The sequence below is a fragment of the Pezoporus flaviventris genome, unplaced genomic scaffold (assembly GCF_033815535.1).
Source record: "Pezoporus flaviventris isolate CSIRO_AGI_PZ_B2104156 unplaced genomic scaffold, CSIRO_AGI_Pfla_v1 ptg000005l, whole genome shotgun sequence".
Classification (NCBI taxonomy): Eukaryota; Metazoa; Chordata; class Aves; order Psittaciformes; family Psittacidae; genus Pezoporus; species Pezoporus flaviventris.
This window is the reverse complement of record NW_026892553.1, coordinates 2,334,275-2,353,860: the sequence shown is the minus strand read 5'-3', so window position 1 is coordinate 2,353,860 and position 19,586 is coordinate 2,334,275. Positions and strand designations below refer to the sequence as shown.

The window sequence follows — 19,586 nt, the reverse complement described above, 5'->3', positions numbered from 1 at the left end:
TGGTTTCAGAGCACAATAAGGCTCCATTGCCCTTCACAGATCTGCACGGATCTGCACTTCTGGGAATGCCTGGGCTTTGGGGAATTGCACAGGGCCGACACAAAGGCACTGACTGTTTTGGAGGCAGAGGGACAAACCTGCCCTTGGCGAAGGAGAGAAAGCCAGCAGGAAAAGTCTCTATTGTGGTTATTGCATGGTCAGTGCTGCCAAGGAAGGGGGGACAGCTGAGACACGGCACCTGCAGGACCAGAAGCTGCCTGGGGATGAAGGGAGCCAGGCACTGGCATCAGCTACCTGCTAAACCATCCTAAAACCACCGAGCAAATACTAACAGGGTGAAACACTGAACCCACGTAACTGGCACATCACTTCCCAAGCTCCAGGTAGAAACAGGGTTTGCGACGAGCTTCTGCTCTCCTAGAATTTAATTTTCATTTCTACAAAAGCAATTTGCAGCACTGAAACCCATGAGTTCTCATCAAGGACTTTCCTCGGCAGTAAGGACTGCCAAAGTAGTAGGAACCAAATTGTTGTCAGCTTAAGGACAGCCATCTGCTCAGCCTCTTCCCAGCTGCCATGCTCCAAATCAAAGAATGGATAACAATCACTTATGTTTCTCACCAAGCTCAATATGAAAAAACCTAGGAAGGGGAAAAAAAAAAAAAGCCAAACCAAAAAGCAAAACCAACAAACCAGGAAAGCAGCACGGCAGGGATCTAACTGGGAACAGAGATGAAAGTAGGAGAAAAAGAAACTCTTTTTCTTTCTTTTTTTTTTTTTTAACAATGTTTTAAAGAGTCCAATTGACATCTGCTTTATAAATGCTCTGTCATTATTTATAACCTCAAGAGCACAGAATTGTCTCTGTAGTTACAACCATGCTACTCCCATATTTTGGCTTTGTTAGCAAAGAGCCAGCAGCATTTTTACTGGTGCTCTGGGAATAGAGATCTAACATTTCATACACAGTTTATTTAAAAGTGGACTAATTTAACATTCTTGATGGTTCCTTTTAGCACAACTGTTGCTAATTACCAGCTCCAGAATGATTTGTTAATCTGGGAGCAACAGTGGTTCCACAGCAGCATAAATACACCAAGAGGGGAAAAAAAGAGAAAAATAAAAGAGAGGCATTGGAGAGGGTCAAATTTTAGCGAGCTAAAGCAAATTAAGTGACAGGTGGAGTCAGTGACACAGAGTGGAAAAAACACTGTAAAGTGGAGCTATAAAGGGGATAATCCTGGGCCTTGAGGAGCCAAAAACCAAAATAGTGGTGATTTTAAAGCTGTGCAAATGTTGGTTTTGGAGGCACGGACAGGAAGCTGGTGTGAAAGATGATCTGTGCTCCTCAGGACTGGGATGGACATCAGCCTCCCATTAATCCTGTCTCTAGCAGGGTGACCCACGCCAGAGTGGGACGGACAGTGAGCGGAGAGGGGAGCCAGGCAGGCACCTCGTCCCAGGACACGACCTTGGCTTGCTCAACTGGATGCAGGGCACTGTGTGTGGAGGGACATGGGCAAAAATTAAGCAAACGCGATCATAAAAATGACAAGTGGGACTGAAGCTGCAGTCCTCAAAGGAGGAGCCCTTGAAATACTGGAGTCATGTCTGGAGGTGGCAGGATCCAACCGATGGCTTTGCACTATTCACACAGTATTTCATGGGGTTTTTCAGCAGGGAGCAGCTTTGCTGCGTGTGGCCTCCGATGTCCTATCCCTGTGCCTAGAGCACTGAGCAACATCCATCACCTTCCCCTGGCCCCATGGGACCAGATCTGACCCATCTCAAACTCACCTCTTCCACAGCAAAAGACCTGAAATAAAACTTTAAGGAATGGGACTACATTATCTTTGATGTTTATAAATCATCAAAGCCATTCCTGTTGTTGGTAGCAGAGCAGGACTCAAACAGCCGTGGAAGGGGACTGAGCAGCCTCCCTCCAAACACGGCTTCCACACTTGGATCACTGGCCTTTCACTGCATGTGTGAAAGGACTTGAAAGTTCATAAAATTAATTCCAGATAAATATTAGTGAGGCCTCAAGTGGAAAGCACATCTCCTTCCTTCTGGAAATTTATAGTTCAGCCACTTTTATCTTCTGGAGGCTCTTCAGAGATCAAAGATTTAATTGACTTTCCTTTTGCACAACTCATGGAGCAAACGGTGTTATTGGGACTGTGACATGATTTTACTTATTTTTTTTAATGATTCATTGCCCTTCTCTAAAAAGCAAAATTCCTTCATGTAGCTCTGAAACGAACAAGCTACACAAGAAAGCTGCTCCGTTTACTGGTTTTACAGTTATTACAAGGTCAATCCCCACCCTGAGAGCTTACACTTGTTAAATACTGCTCTACCTAATAAAACCGAGATGGCCAAATGCAGAGTAACTGCTTCCCAACATAACCTGCCATGCTACTGCCGCTAGCACGATGACCTGTCACTCCAGCCATTTCCCCCCATCTCCCTCACATTATGGGGTCAAACCCCCTAACTTACAAAAAGACATTGCACCAGTGCAAGTGTGCTGCGTTTCTGGAGGAACTCAACTCTGATGCATTCAGGGAACATAAAGGAAATCTGGGAAAGGGGTGCAAGTTATAAAGTCTGACATGTTTTCACCTGGGCACAAGGATGATGAGAAAAGCCCCCATTAGTCCACCCATTTTAAGTATCTATTCCTCACTGTGCAGTGATTCCCTGCACATCTGGGAATAGAAAGGCAGCCTTAGGCAGCCTAACAGGCTCATCTAATTCCTCCCAACATCTGCCTGCAGCACTCCATTTACACCACTCACATACAGTGGAAACTTGCTACTTATACAAGCAACTTGCAAAAACACTGGAATAGGTTTCAAGGAGTCGGTGCAAAAACACTTGGATCTAGCCTGAGCCATCTGAGCATCAGAGTGACACCAGCTCTAAAGATGATGGACCACACTGAGCTGGAATCACTCTGGGAGTCTGTACCAAATGCATCATACTTGTCAGCGTTTTGGGAAGGAGGAATCCAGGGACTTTTATGAAGCTCTTTCTTGGAGCACAGCCACAGGGAAATACTCTTCCACTTTGAAACTGCGAAGGCTTCAGAGGAGATGGGAAACTCGTGAAGCCAGGGAGCTGGAGAGGAAGATGAACACTACCTGAGAGGTTTATAATGCAGTGAGGGCTTGGGCTTAGCAGGCATCAACCCATGCACAGACCACTAATCCAGTATTTCTTCCCTGCTCTCCCTGGCATTAAGTCCCCTTTGCTTCTTTGTATAAAAATGGATCTGTGGTTTTCTGCAGTAGGGATAATGCTGGAGCTCTTCCAGGAGCTTGACATGGGCAGCAATCCTCATGCCACAGTGCAGCTGGACAGTCATGACAAGACAGCATCGGAAAGAAAACTCTCATACTGAAATAAGGCAGAATGCAAGCTCGGGAAAGGGACTGAAGGAGAAGTCAGTATCACACATCCTTGCTTTTATATTTACCAAATCACAGAAAAGTAATTTTGATTTTTTGGTAACTTTTTGCTCTTTTCATGCAAGCTCTGTACAACTTTGACTTCCCTTTATGTGGGCTTTGAGGCCACCTGAGGCTCCATTGCACTGCAAAACCCTGTTACAGCAGTTACCATTTTGTACTGCAGATGTTCACAGCTGTTTGTTGGACTACAAATAGCTACTTGATGATTTTAAGCAGACACAGGCGTACAGAATAATAAATATATGTATACAAGTACAAATTATAGCCATAAATGAACATAGAGCCTCACCATCAGAGAAAAAGAGTCAAGGACAAAATGACTAAGCAGCATTAATTTGCACAAAATCACTAGACCTAGAGATGCAGAAATCAGAACTACTGGCATTCCTCATGTGGAAAGGTGATCAAAATCAGATAGAAACTATTAAAAGCCACAGATGCCATTTTTTATCCCCCACATACACAATTCTGTACCCTGATCAGAACCATGACTGAATAAAGTGTCAGCCCTCTGCTCCTCTGTGCAAGGACAAGACGCACAGCAGCAAGGAGTGAAGCAGGACTCACCGTCTGGCCCTTCGCTGCCTTTACTCCTTTTATTCCGACGGACACGTCTACCTTCTTCTCCAACGTGCAGCTTTTCTTCAGGGTGAAAGAAGTTCAGCCAGGCCAGCTGGAAGAAGAAGGACAAGTTTAAGCATCTCTGGCAAGAACGGCTTAGCTGGGTAGGGAGATCAGAGCTTGAACACCAAATCCTTTCTACCAGGGATAGCTCTGCTGAGCTGAGTGAGAGAGTCACGGGGGACACGAGATGGCTGCTCAGAGATGCTCAGCTCATCCCAAGGGAAACCACAGGGAGCTGTGTGCCCTTGGAAACAGCCTAAGACTTGGGAAAACTCAACCTGAACGGTTTCAGCAGGGAGAAGCAATCCCCTGAGGCACAGGAGCAGTGGCTGCAGGCAGAGTCAGGAGAGATCTATAGCTGGAAATAATCAAACACCCCACATGCCGATGCAATCATTTCTAATTATTCTCTGCAAAACTTGCTCAATCCTGGAGCTCTTTCACCAGTGCTACTCACTGCCAGTAAGTTTTTCCTCTCTCAAGCTCTCTTCTGCAAGCCTTATTAGCTACTGAGATTCACAGGTCTTCAGGGACCCTTAAATCCAGTTCCGTATACCACATAAATTAACACTTTAAACCTAGAGCAAGTACATCTTTATAACACGATTTTTGCCAAGAGGGAAAATTTTTATGTAGCAACCTCTTATTCACGAAAAAAAAGAGCTGCTGCATTAAAAACCCTTTGACAGTTACTAAATCAACACCCCTACCCAGAAACTGGGATTTCAGTTTAGAAACTTCACCAGTCCTCCCAGCTACCCCAGGGTGCAGCAGCTCATCACCAGTGGCATTTTCCCCAGCTATTTCCACTTCCTAATATTAGCAATGTCACAAGATTAATTAGGGCCCAAACACCTTGTGCCAGTTACCGCACCCACCAACAACCAGGGCTGCTCTGACCAGCATGGGGTTTTCTTTACACTGAGGAAACCCCATCACAGTTATTTGAACCATAAACACACAAACAAGCTAAATACAGCCTAAGACAAGAATAAAGAGGCTTCAAAAAAGCAGCACCAAAGGTTATCAAGTGCATTATTGTTCCAAGAACAAAACCTGTGGCATCAAAAGCATCTTTGAAATAGCAGAGAAAGATAAACTCCTATGAATTGCTAGTTAAGAGTGTCTCCTTCAGTTACAGGCCATAAAAATTCCTATTAAAAATTATAATCTGTTCCTATTAAAAATTATAATCTGTTTCTTATGTTTCTTTGCTTTTGACATACCCTGGAGCTCTCACCTCCCTTCTCCTACCTCTCAGCTCCATACACAAACACCTATTCCCGAGTTCATTCCCAAGCACACACTCTTCTTCCAGGCGAAGAGCATCCCCATTCCTGCTTCCTAAAGAGCAGCTGGATTTTACATTTGCATCTTGCTTTACTCCAACAAGATCCAATGCATAAGACTTGGAAGACCAAAGCCAGCACTCATCTACGTAAGGAAGGACCCAACACAGAGTCAGATGGAGAGCCAAAGACTGACTTACGAGTCTTAGTAAATGGAGAGAACAGGGCACAGGTCCCCAGTGCCCATCTTCCCGAACCTCCCACATCCCACCTCACTGACCCAGACACGGAGCACCGGAGCAGGATGCTCCTGCAGGCACTACCAGTACTTTCCCCTACACAACCAAGCAGGGCAAGGGATGAGGAAACAGTAAAAGAGCTTTTTAAAACCAGTTCTTTAAATCAAGATGAAACACTAGAACTGAGGAACAAACTACATTATCATTCAGGTTAAAACATCAATGAAACCATCAGTGCTGCTTTTGAATGCTGCTATTACTTGGCTTTCTTATTCGAGCTTTACAAAAGATGATTAACTAAAAGCCCTGAAAACGAAGCGGTGGGGAACCAGCCTGTGAAGAAGTGCAGCTTCCCGCCCCAAACCACCCTGCTGCCTGTGGCCAAGTGGCACACGAGCTGCTCCCAGCGCTAAGGCCAAACCCGACGTTTTTCATCCCAAGAAGATTTTGTAATGGCACAACCCTCATTGTGTCAAAACAAACAGGCTTCCTGTCCCTCCTATTACAAATACAGTTTTAACCCAACAAAAAAGCTGCAGCATGATTTTAAGCTCAGGCAATGCCACCTCCTTCTCCATATCTGGGCACTGACACAGAGATTACTGACAAATACTCTGATTTATTTTCCTGCCAGGTAGGAGCTGTATCCTCATACGCCACCCTCCCTCTCATGCTGTAAAGAAACAGTTACTAGTGGGCTTGGAATAATACAGAGAAGAGTTTCACCTGGAAAAGCATAAGGATTCGGAATGGATGAAACACCCTGATTTCTCATTTGATTGACGGGTTTCGGCATTTTCAGTGAAACAATGAAAATTCCTTAAGAGACCTGAAAGCTGTTCACAATCTGAACAAAACCACTGAAGTTTAGTATCAGAAGGGGAAGTACAGGAGATGGATATACACAATATGTTTATTTTCCTGGATAAAATAGCCTTTCTATTCACGAATCTCATGTTATGGGGCTCTAAGCATGCTTTGGTCACCATTAATAGTAACGTGAAAATTTAGATTAAAAAAAAGGGGGAATAAAACACAAACTCAAATTACAGCTACCAAAGCACATCACACAACCAGACCTTCCTCCTCCTCCACTTCCAGGGATGGGGCAGTCACAGCTTCTCTGGGCAACCTGTGCCAGTGCCTCACCACTCTCATCATAAAAGATTTCTTCCTTATATCCAGTCTAACCCTATCTTCTCACAGTTTAAAACCCTTGCCCCTTGTCCTGTCACCACAGGCCATGGTAAAAAGTCCCTCTTCATCTTTCTTATAAGCCCCTTTACATAACGAAAGGCTGCTCTAAGGTCTCCCTAGACTCTCCTCTTCTCAAGGCTGAAGAACCCTAACTCTGCCACTCTGTTCTCACCCAGGTTTTGTTCGTATATCACACTTATCACTCAGAAAAATACTAAATATTGGCTAAACGCATTTACCTATTAAACTTTGGCGTTCTGCCTAAACCAAGTCAGAAAGAGAAGTTACAGTGATGGTGAATGACTGAAACATACCTTTTACTTAGAAAAGACTACAATAAAAACAGCTTGTGACAGCAATTGTGACCATGCTGGCAACGAGCACACGCTGCTTTGGGACAAACCCCCTTGCAACCAAGCTTTTCTGAAGAAGTTACACATCAGTACCCCACATGTGGTGACCGACACAACTGGTGTGAGCAAAAGGAGAGTAGTTTGTCCTAGAGACTACTTCCATAGCACTCTGTGCCACGTAATGGCTTTAAAACCATGGTGCCAGCCTGCAGGGGTTCAAGGAAATTTACCTCAGGTGGAGGTGTCCACAACAAGGGAGAGGATTTGCAGTGCAGAATGAACAGATGTTTGTCACCCATCTAGCCAAATATGATGCAGCCACACAGATGCACAACAAGAAACAACCTTCAGTGACATACTGCTGTCTGTACACTAGTGCAGCATTACAACACAGAGCTGGCTGAAAGCTATGCTTCAGAAACTCATCTGGCTTGTAAGACGAAGACTCTGCACTCTAGAGAAGTAAGAATAGAGATATGTGTCTGTATGTATATCGTGATTATCTTTTTAAGGTACCATAACATAGGAAGGAGGCTGTGAAATCCAAATGTATGAGAGAGTTATGGCTGGATATACAAACCATGTGCAGTAAGAAAACCAATGCTGGGATACTGAAATAACTGTTAAGGCTTGTGTATTTAATTGCATCCCTCTGCAAATGCCTTAATGCACATCCCTCAGACACACTTTATAGGATCGAAGGTCCCCTGGGCACCAAAGGAATGTATTTCCAACGGTCAAACAGCTTGAAAACGAGAGAAGTGGAAAAATACAATCCAACCAATGCAATTATGCACAAAAGGCTTTTTGTTCCTCAGGCAGAGCCAAGTCGGTCAGAAGAACCAGAGTCTTCTTCCTGATGGGCAGCAGAATTGGGAAAAGCACGCAAGCGTTCAGGTGCACGAGCCCTATTCAGTGAGAAGTGCATTCTTTCAAAGTCTTGCAGAACACATTTATCCCTAACAAATCCCCCAAAGAATTCCCTGCCTGCAACTATTACAAAGTTGGCTTCCAAATAATCATGAGAAAGCTTAGACCAGCCAGCTTTAGATCTAATCAATAAAACCCACACTCTCCTACAGCACAATGTCTTAGAGCACCAGAGGAAAAATACCATGAAATCATCCTCTTTCATTATTGTTTAATGTTATTGTTAAAGTCAAATTCCCTCATAATTTGCAATTTTGGAGATCATTAGTATGAGAAGACTAATAACAAGCCTAAGCTCTGTAGAAGCATTCTTTGCAAGCAGTACTGCTGTTTTTCTGGTGCTCTGAAGTTCAGCCATCGGAGGTTGCGGTTCAGAGCAGCAGCTACTTGAGTATCACCCCCATTGTCCTTCATCAGAAATTTGCCTCTGGTAACACGTGGTGCAAAACTAAAATTAAGGAGATTATTTATTTTCAAACAGACTAGAAAGAAGCTCGGGGAGTAGCTTTGCTTCATTGGGAAAACAGCTCAAACCCCATTAAACGTATTTTAAGTCTTTTTTTTTGTCATCATTACTTGCCCTCATAAAAATGCAAGAAGCAAAAGAGTAAACAATTGCCACTTCATCATGCCAAAACTTATGCATGATGTCTTGTCTGCAAGACAAGCCACAGCTCTGAATGCGAAGCTCTTTTAAGATAATACATAGCATGAGCCAGAGCCTGGTCAGAGATAGCGATGGAGAGGGTAGGGATTACACTTTCTCTAAGCTGGAATTCTCACAACCCATCTTCCTCCTTCAGATCTGGTGGTTTCAGCCCAGCTCAGCTGCACGCACCCCTTCCAGGGCTGTGGAGGTTACATGCCATCCTCTGCAAACCCCTCCACCAGCTTTTCTATTTTCCTCTGGGAAAGCTCAAGTATGGGCCTCTTCACAACTGCCCGTAACTCTTCTCACCCCTATTGCTTCATCTCTCTCATCGCTCCCAGTCATCCTTCCTCTCATCCCAATGCTAGCCACATCCCTGCTCTCACCAGCTATTCACCCTGGAGCCCAAGGTCCCAGGGGCACAAGCCATCAGCTCTGAGTTGATATGAAACCCACCACAACTCCCCCTCATTCTGATCTGCACACAAGGATCCTCACTGAGGACTTTTAGACCCAGCAGGGATCTTTAAAGGCTTCTTCCACCCAAAGCTATCAGGCAAAACAATTATATAATCTAGAGAATGAAAGCACCAGCGATGCTTATCCAAAGCCAGGCAGGAAGACTGGGTACAGGGGAGACTGAGCTATTCCTCTGGGTGGGAGCTGTAACAGCTCCCGATCCAAATACTCATGAGGAGCTTCATAACAAGTGACAGCCAAGAAGACAAGCAAGTATTTGACCATTAGAAAGCAGAAATGACCTTGGTCGCATGGATGGAGGTGGACAATTCAGTGCCATGGACCAGTGGCACTGCACCAGATACTGACACCACCATTTTCAGAAAGTGGGTTTGAGATGCTTTCTAGCTGCCAATCTCTCCTGTCCTTGGATTGAAAAGCCTTTCCAAAGAGGACTGCGCAATCCCAGTTTTCAGAAGGACAGTGAGTCATGCTCCTTGGTCTTCTAGGCACTGTGGTAACAGAAAATCATTAGAGAACAATAAAAGAGGAGGGAGCATATTTTCCAAAGTTTTTATTGGTATTTTAATTTCATTACCCAGGAAAGCCACTGTATTTTTCAGCACAGAACATTAAATCTGACTGCCAGTTATCAGTTCAAGCCTCATTACAAAGAAACGAAGACAGTGAATTAATTGCCACTGAAGGGTATACCACAGCTCTTAAACTTCCTTTCAGAACCGAACCCTTCCCAGAAACTTTCTTCTCCCTTTCTCCTTTTTGTGTGTTACAGAGCTTTAAGTAGTACTCCTAGGTTTATGACACCAGTCATCTTTTAGCTTAGTTACAGCTAACAAGCTTTCACTGTCAAAATCAATAACCTGTCCCCACAGAGGGAAACCAGAAGAGATTAAATATTTTTAAATGTCATTTCAACTTCAGCGGTAAAATATGAGCTCAAACAAAGGCACCAAATGCCACAGCATTTCACAGAAACAAGCCTACCTTCAAAACAAAAGCTTTTTTCCCTCCCCCCTTACAAAAAGACCCTCAAAATCAGGAGCAGGTCACTCTCTTAACAGTCCAAATCCCTGGGTTACATGCCTATCACAACTACAACTGACTTCATAGGAGCACCTAGATAGCTAAATCTGACACCAAGCCAGCAGCATCTCAAGCCTGAATAGACTGTGATTTGTTCTACAAGACTGTTTGCCCAAATGGTTGTCTTGAGATACCCTTTTGCAGAGCCACCTTGGTCTGGAGGGCAGCTGATGCCTCCCATGGGGATAGTGGATGGAGGTGCAACGCTTCCAGCACGGCAAGCAGACACAACCTCAGCTCTGCACAGCGCAGAGCAAGGGCTGAGGTTTCCAATGTATTACACCTGTTGGCACGGAAAGCGAGAGCTAAGAACACAACCCAGATGTGAAGTAGGACAAGGTCAAAGCCAAGTTTAACACCGTATATGAAGACACCTGTAGTGATTTTTTTAATAGCAAGAGTAAGAGATTCCTGCTGCTGCTTTCCCTGTCTGGGCACAGCAGATGTGCAGGAACTGAGCACTTCCCTGGGAACACACTAGTTAAAACGCTGAGAAGTATCAATGTCAGCACAAGGTAAGGAACTTAAATCAGTTCCTTTTGTCTCCCAAGGAAATCAAATTTAGCTGTGAACCAGCGCCAGAGATCTGCTGTCTATTAGTATGAATTCTCAGTTTTTCACATTTTAATTAGCCTTCATGGTCTTTTTCAGTCCCATTTTCAGCCAGCTGGGCTACGTCCCCCTCCATATGGAGGTCATGGTTTCTTCTCCTGCATACCAACAGCAATTCTTTTTGGTCTTTAGCATCTATATTATCAAAGTACTTGTCACTTCTAAAAGGCACTGGGCACACTTGCTTTGGGGAAAAACCCTGTAAGCTTAAGTGATTCAATATCAGCTGTATTTCTCCTTTTGCTCATTTCTCCATCTGTGCCTTTGCTCATGCTTTCTCATGGCCTGGGCCTTCTCCAGTACACCCAGGACAGTATGAGGTCAATAGCACAATCCTCCCTGAAGCCATAATGGCTCTTAAAAAAAATAAATCCCTAAATCAGGCACTGCTCCAGCAAAGAGTTTTAGGGCTCTGCTGCTCTACCTGGAGCACCTCTGCTGCCCTGTGAAATGAAGAACTGGGTTTGCTCCAGCCTGCAAAGGCTCACCTTCAACCACCCTTGGGTCTTCTCCTTAAGAGCGTTCCATTTTGCCACATTTGAGAATGCTTGGCATGTTCTGTTAGACATGACAGAAACCCTGATCTCATCTGGCTTCCACAACTGCTATAACATGAACCATAATGAGACCGAGAGGCCATTCCCAGTAGATGCCATTGGGCCAGCCTCCACTGAGTGTGCTTCTCTTCTACACAATGCCTTCAACCTGCACCACTTTCAGATGTTTCTTATAAGACAGGAGCCGTGAAGCCCCAACATCCAAAACAGAGAACAGCTCCTTGAACAAATTCATCTCTTTCTTGAACCCTGTTTCCAAAGCACACATACCCTGAAGGTGATAAAGCCACCCCTTCTTCCAAGAGATGACCGACCAGCAGAAGAGACACACCAGATCTTGCTCTGGAGCTATCCATAAGGGAATATGCCTGCAGTACCTAAATTTAGGACATTTCTCAGTTCTCTGGTATTTGTCCTTCTGTCTTTTAAAGTTCACCATTGCCTGAGATGGGACTAGTTGCAGCACAGAATGGGTTTGGATTCACACACTGAAATGATCCCTACAGTAGAAAGTCAAAGGAGAACACCTGCCAAACATTGGAACTGATGAACTTAATTCTGCACTTGCTATCAGATATCCACTCCTCCCCTTTCATTTAAATCTTCTAAAGTCTTCATAATTTTGAAATCTTTTTGCTACAAACTGTTCAGATAAAGTTTTAAAGACATTTTTTCTTGCTCCATAACAAAACAAAGACTTCCTGTTAGAGTGCATTTCTCCTTTCAGCACATGAGTTTTAAAATCCTATTTTCTAAATCTGGATGTTAAAATTGGCCTTCAGCTATGATTAATTTTTATGACATTTTATTGGAAGGAGAAAAATGGAAGGAAAGGAAACAGGAGGAGGGAATCAAGTAGTCCAAATCAAACAGTATTACCATTAAAACTAAAACAAGTCCACTGTAAATGTAACATCCATGACATAATGGATCCAATACAAGGATTAAAAAGTCCACTACAGCAACTGGGAAATAACCTCAATTAAATTATTACCAATGCATTTGAAATAGATTTCATACTTGAGCCCACACTGAAAAAAGCCAGAAACACAAGAATAAACAAACTGCCCCCTTTTTGTTGAAGACTCCCATCGTGCAAGCAGAGCATCCCTAATCGCAGGGGTTAAGGCAGCAGCGCTGTGTCCAGACCTGCCACGCCGGCACCAGACAGTTCACAACCTTGGCCTTGAACTGCTTCTGGAAAGACATTCACTTAGACCATGAAGGCTTTAGTGCCGATTCCCGGACCTGCAGGAACACACGATACTGTGGTGGGAGATGGCAGCTGCCAGTTTAATTCTATAAAATTAATCTGTTCAAATAAACCAGGCTTTGTTGCCTAATTAATCAGATCCACTGCAATTAATGTCAAAAGAGACGATGATCTCATGCAAACGGGATTAAGAGCTCTGAAAGTGCTCGTTTTGTTTCGGGGCATGGCAATGCAAACAAGTCACCGCAAGGCACAGCCGGGGCGTGGTGTCGGGGCGTGCCAGAGATGCTGCTTCCATGCAAAACACCGTATCCCCCACGGAAAGCTGTCCAAACTGGGACTCGTTGGAAGCAGAAAAGCCACCATCACCTTTACACCTTCAAGAAGTAAAGCCTATGGGAGCCTGGCCTCGCCTGCTGGCTGTGCCATCTCCTCGTCCTTCCGAAGGTGCTCTGTGTTATTTGGGCAGCTGAGGGAGCAAGAGGTGGCACAAAGGAACTCTGACGGCTCTGCAAAGGCAAAGGCTGTGCTTGGGATGGCAGCTGGCAGCGCTCCGTAAAGCACCGTGGGGACTGACTGCGTGAATTGTGCTGGGTCTGTCCTGGGATTCCAGGAACCACCATTTCATGTAGAACAGCAGACAAGTGAGCTTTGAAGGAGCTAATGGTGCCTGGCTGAACAAGAAACACCAGGATACGCTGCAGAAATGGAAACCAGCAGAAAAGTGCTGGGAGGAATTCAGGAGTCTGAATTTTCCATAAGGCACTATCTCACACAGTTGAATACCAGCAATGAACACATCCCCAGCCATATTCTAGACTGAGCTTTGAGGCTGCCAAATAACCCAGCTTCACTTGCTGCTGTACGGACCAGACAGATTCATAATCAGAAAAACAGTCCCCATTTACTCTCTCCATGGAAGCAGGACTGCTTTTAATAGAAATAAAGCTACACCAAACCACACCATCATCTGAGCAGCCGTCCATGAAGTCGGAGGTGCAGCTGGCACAGTACTGCAAGTGCATGCTGAAGCTGAGCAAAGGGATTACATTATCTTGTCGGCAAATGAACCTCAATCACACCACTCAGTCCCCAGCTGTAGGCAAGAGACACAGCAGCATTAGACAAGAAAGGAGAGGTGTTAGTTTTGTGCAAGCCAAGCCTTTCTGCTTGAGACTTTGATGTGATGAACTAGAGAGCATGTCTTTCAAACAGCCGAGAGCAGCGACAGCAAGATGCTGCACACAGCAGCAGTCAGCACAGTATCTCATGCCGCGAGGGTCCACACGTTGTCAGACCATCCAGATGTTTCCATCCAGTGAGCCAGGCCAGCTGCTGCGCAGCTGCCTTAAGTAAGTCTTTGTTTGCTCTTGTGTGAGACCAGAGCTGGGGAAGCACTCGCTTGTGGCTCCCTTACAGGTTCTTGCTTTCTGACAGAAGCAAGATGCTTTTGTGTAGTCCTACCGGCTTGTCAAGATGGGTTAAAGTATTTCAGTATTGTTTGAAGCTGCTGGACACTGCCTGTGCCACTGCAGCAGCTGCTTTCTTCATTGTATGGACACTACAAAGCAAGGCACTGAAAGATGAAGTGGCTTTCTGAAGGTTAAAGAGTTGGGGAGAAAAATGTCACGAAAGGTTTTGTCCATGCCCTATTCATGAAATGAGGACTAAGCTGGCTTGTAAGATTTGCAAGCTGGCTCTCAAATCTTTTTGAAGTACCACTTACCCTCAGCTTACTCACAAAGTTTAACATCCAGTTGTAAGCATATGCATAGCGCATGAAGGTATTCCCCACCTGCTCCTCTGAGGTGGACCCTGACGACTCCTCCCCAGGAAAATCTGATCTTGTCACTCTGTATTTTTTACAATCATTCATTTTATCATTGTTATCTTCTTTATACCCAGCAAACTGCTGGGTACCAGATATGGAAGAGGAAAGTTTTCCTGTATCAACCCATGTCCTGCTGGCAGTGGGGCTTCAAAGACTGATATATATATATATATATACACGTATATTCATACACACACACACACACACACACGCACGCACACGTACATATCAGGCACCTTCAGCTCTGAACCCTGGAGCTGGCCAGAAGTTTTTGCCCAACATAACTGGGAAACAGGCAATGCATCCAGCAGCAGAGGACAAGGAATTCACCACCATGTCCCACAGATCTCCAACACGCACCTCGGTGTGGCACACACACTGAGGGTCTCACCCAGGCACTCTGCATGCTCACCCTTAACGGGAACACTGCTGTAGTGAAGGAAAACTAGGAAAATAACCCACTCCTGCAGCCAGGGAGTATTTTCCTACTTTTCTGGGTGAGACGAAGAGTTACATGGCTTGGGGCTTAGTATAAGAGAGAAAAAAAATAGATACTGTTTACAGACAGAATTTTGCAACTTCTCCAAATGTCACCCCAGGTCATATTTGGTCTGTGATGGGGACACAAAACCTGAATAAAACTCCGAAGTCTGTGCAGCCCCATGCATGCCCAGCCTACAGCACCGTCAGCACGCAAGCGTGGACAAGGACACAAAGCAGCATGTGCCAAAGAAGGACCTGTAAACCTTCTGAAGGCTTGAAACTGAAGAAGGATGGAAACTGCTTAACTTTTGCCAGGAAAAAGTATCAAATATATCCTCACTGGGTTTTTCAGACAGTTTAGTTTGAGTTTGTTTGTTGTAATTTTATTTTATTTTTTTTTCTAAAGCCGAAACTGGCTTTCTAAATCATCCTAGACAGACAAACAGGGACATCACACTGGTTCAATCCCCAAACAAAAGTTATTCCACTGGCCAGGTTTTGCTACAAATTAAGTGTACTTTATTTTTCCCCTTGTACACACTGAATCTGCTAAGAACTGGTTATGGATGCAGCCAGCTACTCCGCCTGCAAAGCCCAAGACAGGCCAAGGGCAGGATCTGGCCAAAATCCCATTCTTGAGGAGCAACAGCATCGGCGACCAGCTGGAACCACCACTGCCTGGGTCACTCCAGGCTCTTGGGATGATTGTAGTGTCATGATGTTTTATTCCCCTGAGCCAAGGCTCCCACACACCCTGAATGGAAGGGACATTTTACCATAACCTTAAATAAACAAAAAGCAGAGGAGACAAGAGTCTGCCAGGAACTACAAAGGGCAATTGTAAACATAACAGCAGATAAAGCAGATGGATGTTTTAAACAATCATTTGCACTGGAGAACACATGGGATATGTCCCCAAGCCCATGGGGAATAAATATAATGCAGCCAGAAACCACATTATGCAGCCAAATTTCAATTTATAAGCATTACCTGCTTGCCCTAACGAAGTCCACAAGTAAAACCCAGGACAGTAGAAATGAGTAATACTGCAATCAGGAAAACCAAATGACTGAGGAACCACATGGAGACAAGGATGCTGGAAACCCTGATACAGAGATCTTAAGGTCCCGAAGGTGAGAGATGCTTTTGGCGTTTTTAATAATGGTAATGACCTGACAGCCAGCACCCGAAAGGAGATGGAGATGCTTGGTCTGAATCACATTCAGGCTTGGTTCTGGCCCTTCCTAGCTTTTCATGCAGAGAGAACAATTTGATGCTTTATTAGCAGGCTGGAGAAGTGCAAAGTTGAGATGGACAGCAGAGTGACCACAGCCAACATGAAGAACCAGCCTCTTGTGCTAGGTCTTATTGTCCCGACTCGAAAAAAGAAAAGCCCCATAAACAGAAGGTAGCAAAGAATAGAAACTACCCATAAAACAGCCTTATAAAATGGATTATTTTGGAATTACACCATCTTTTAGATGATGGTGTTTTGGTAGCAGCCATCCACGGGATTTGTGCCCCTCAAGATGGTTGATCAAGCTCACCCCTGAGCTTCACCCACAGCTGAGTGGCTGAATTTTTACTTTCAAAAGATAGAAGTGCTGTAAAATCAGTGAGGCCCAGGGTGCTGCCTGGTCCCTCACTCCCAGATTCCTCCCTGGGATCAATGAAATCCATCTGCCAAATGCGCTGAAGCAGCACCCCGGCACCAGCACCTCCAATGCACCCCAGCACCTCCAGTGAGGCCAGAGCTGCTGCACACATCTGCCACTGGGCACAGTGGGAGCTCAAGCCTTCACCCACCACCTTCCCTCCCACAGCAACCCCTCAAGCTCAGTAAAAATGGAGCATGAAGAACATCCTGATGCTAATACTGGTGTCACAACCAATACTGATGACATAGAGCAGCCTACTCCCAACGCATGCCCAGGAAGGCAGGAGACCGCATTGCTTCAGATCAGAGGTGAACTCAAACAACAGACTGGATTACTTCAGATACACTTAGCAACACCAGAATATGCTAGACCCCCCAAAAGAAGATGTTTGCCACCATGCTTTGCTTTGCTCGGAGGGATGGCTCAGCCTGCAGCCCTACACACTGCGGCTCTGCACGAAAGGCTGGGCCTGACATGGGAACACTCGGACAGTCCAGCGATGCTGGGAAGAAATCCTGCAGTACATGCGTGATCTTAGTTATGGAAATTCAGAGAAACTAATGATCAACCCCCCCCTTGTTACCAGATGCTCACATATATCACTCGGCAGGGAGAGCAGAAAGCCAGACAACTTTATGCATCAAGGTCAACATTCAAAAGGAGAAGAAACCCAAGCCCTCTTTCAACTTTTAGAGCCGAGAAAAAAAGAGAAAAGGAGAAAGAGCATCTGAAAGGGATGAAATATGTACAGCACCCCAGAAGCACAAAATGTAACCCACCCCCCAAAAAAGTCAGCTAACTCTGCTAAGAAACCGATTACACTTTGACTGAACGTGCAAAGCACTCTGCACCTCCTGAACTTGCCTTCTTCTGGGATGCTGTCAGTTTTCCATTAACAAAAGGGAGGAGGGATTTATAAAACAGCTGTTTCTGTGCAGACATGATATCCATCAGCATGTCCCAACACCTACCCCTTCGGTCTTGCTTTATCGTGCTCACCCACACCCCTTAAGTGGCTCTTTGTGAGCCACCAGAGTGTTGACATATCCTGTTCTGCAAAATCATGCAAAATGGAAAGCAACAAAAGGTTGGGCTGTGCATGTTTCTGTGGATTAGCTGCTATCATCCTTCTAGCCAGAAGCAGTACTTGTACTGTGTATTTATCAAGATAATTCCCTTACACATGCATTAAGCAGAATATCCAATAAAAGTTAGCAGCAGTTTAAAGCACTGTAACAATCAGTCATTGCTCTTGTGCTACCCAATGATCTAGGAGATGCACAGGTTTTCATCAAAGACCCTCCCAGGAGTGCTTTGCTTCAAGTGAGAAAGCAAGCAACCACCACTTGCTGCATGCAGGGTCCTGAGTGATTTAGGGCAGGGGAACATGGTGGAAGCTGCTCTCCCATTTTTTTCCTGGTTTAAGCATCTCCAAGTCAGCTTCCAGTATCTCATAGAATCACAGCTCTGCTGCAGTTAAAGGTTCATGGTCCAGCATCCCTTCTTGACACCAGTGCCAGACCATATCTTTTAAGAGCAAAGAAAAATGACCAGCAGGGCAAGGAAGGAGATTCTTTCCCCTCTACCCTGCTCTTGTGAGACCACACCTGCAGTCCTGCATCCAGCCCAACATAAGGAGGATGTGGACCTGTTGGAGCAAGTCCAGAGGAGGCCACAAAATCCCAGACTGGTTTGGGTTGGAAGGGACCTTAAAGCTCATCCAATTCCAACCCCTTCCACGGGCAGGGACACCTTTCACTAGAGCAGGTAAAAGTGCTCCACTGCTCAAATGCAGCCAGATTTGAGGACCCTGTAGTCATAGACCAGCTTATGATTAGCAACTGGGTTATGACTGAAGTTGGGATAATACCCTTAATAGCTGCTCTGCTCCCTGTCTCACTCCTGCCATCTGCCTGGGGAAGAGCTCATGCACTGAGGCATGAACTGCTCGCAGCAGGCTTCAGAGCACAGGCTCCAGCTGCAAACATCTTGGGTCATGCTCAGCATGGGGCACATCAGCTGTGAGGCTGACCAGGGCTCCTCAGCCAAAAACTTGATCTCCATTGCCTGAGCCAAAAAACCCCATCCCAATTCCCCCAAACTGCAACAACGTTGTTCCTAACTTGTCATTTCTCAATAATAGTGCTGCCAGAGAAACTGACAATAAATATAGAGAGAATCCGCTCTTAAAAAAAGCACTATTACAAAAAACAAATTTCAAATTAATGTCCTATGTCCCTGATATATACCTCCAGCTTGTCGTGTTACCAAAACCCTCTAATTTTAAGCTTAAAAAACAAAACACAATTATCAAACTCTAGGCATTAAATCCTGTGCCTTCGCTCATTTCACAACTTTTCTTACCAGCTGATTAAGGGACTTAAACTGCAACCCCCCAAACATTACATTAAAAGGCAAAACCAAACAAAATGAGAATGGAAAAAGCTTTATTCCTGCCTCACAATCGGTAGTTTGGGAATGACAAATCCTTCTTAAAACAGAGATGCGCTCTTTTAGCAGACACTGACACAGTTAGCAAGATGCTCCTTCTTTCCAGCTTATCCTAAGTCAAATAACTTGGGCAAAATTCATTCTTACTTTCTGTAGAGCAAATGCTCAGAAGCTTCACTACCCAGTGGCTGAAGGGCTGGCTTTCTCCTCACAAATCAACCAAATAAACACAAAAGGACTTACACAAGACACAAAACACAAGCTTCTATAGAGCTTGAGGTCACCTTTGTCTTTCTTCTGGTAGAAGACAATGCTCATCTCAAGTGCATTGGGTAGCTGGGCCATACAGTTGTAATGAAAATATGCACATGGGTTCAAAATGCGTTTCGACAGCTTGAAGTCATATGTTACCCAAGAGACTTTACAGTCTAATTTGGAGGAGAACATAAACACAGTGCCTA

At 44.9% G+C, this 19,586-nt stretch overlaps 2 protein-coding genes across 4 annotated transcripts in view; both read right to left on the bottom strand.

Moving 5' to 3' along the window:
* The window catches only part of EDA (ectodysplasin A), a 70,120-nt gene that overhangs the window by 24,227 nt on the left and 26,307 nt on the right, over window positions 1-19,586 (bottom strand). For all 3 annotated transcript variants that reach the window (XM_061445634.1, XM_061445635.1, XM_061445636.1), the window contains exon 2: window positions 4,044-4,149. In XM_061445634.1, the coding sequence (XP_061301618.1) occupies window positions 4,044-4,149 (106 nt within the window). The remainder of the gene's footprint in view (window positions 1-4,043; window positions 4,150-19,586) is intronic.
* NALF2 (NALCN channel auxiliary factor 2) overlaps window positions 4,045-19,586 on the bottom strand; it is an 87,002-nt gene continuing 71,460 nt past the window's right edge. The window contains exon 4 of the mRNA XM_061445632.1: window positions 4,045-4,149. The gene's annotated coding sequence lies outside the window, so the exon portion shown is untranslated. The remainder of the gene's footprint in view (window positions 4,150-19,586) is intronic.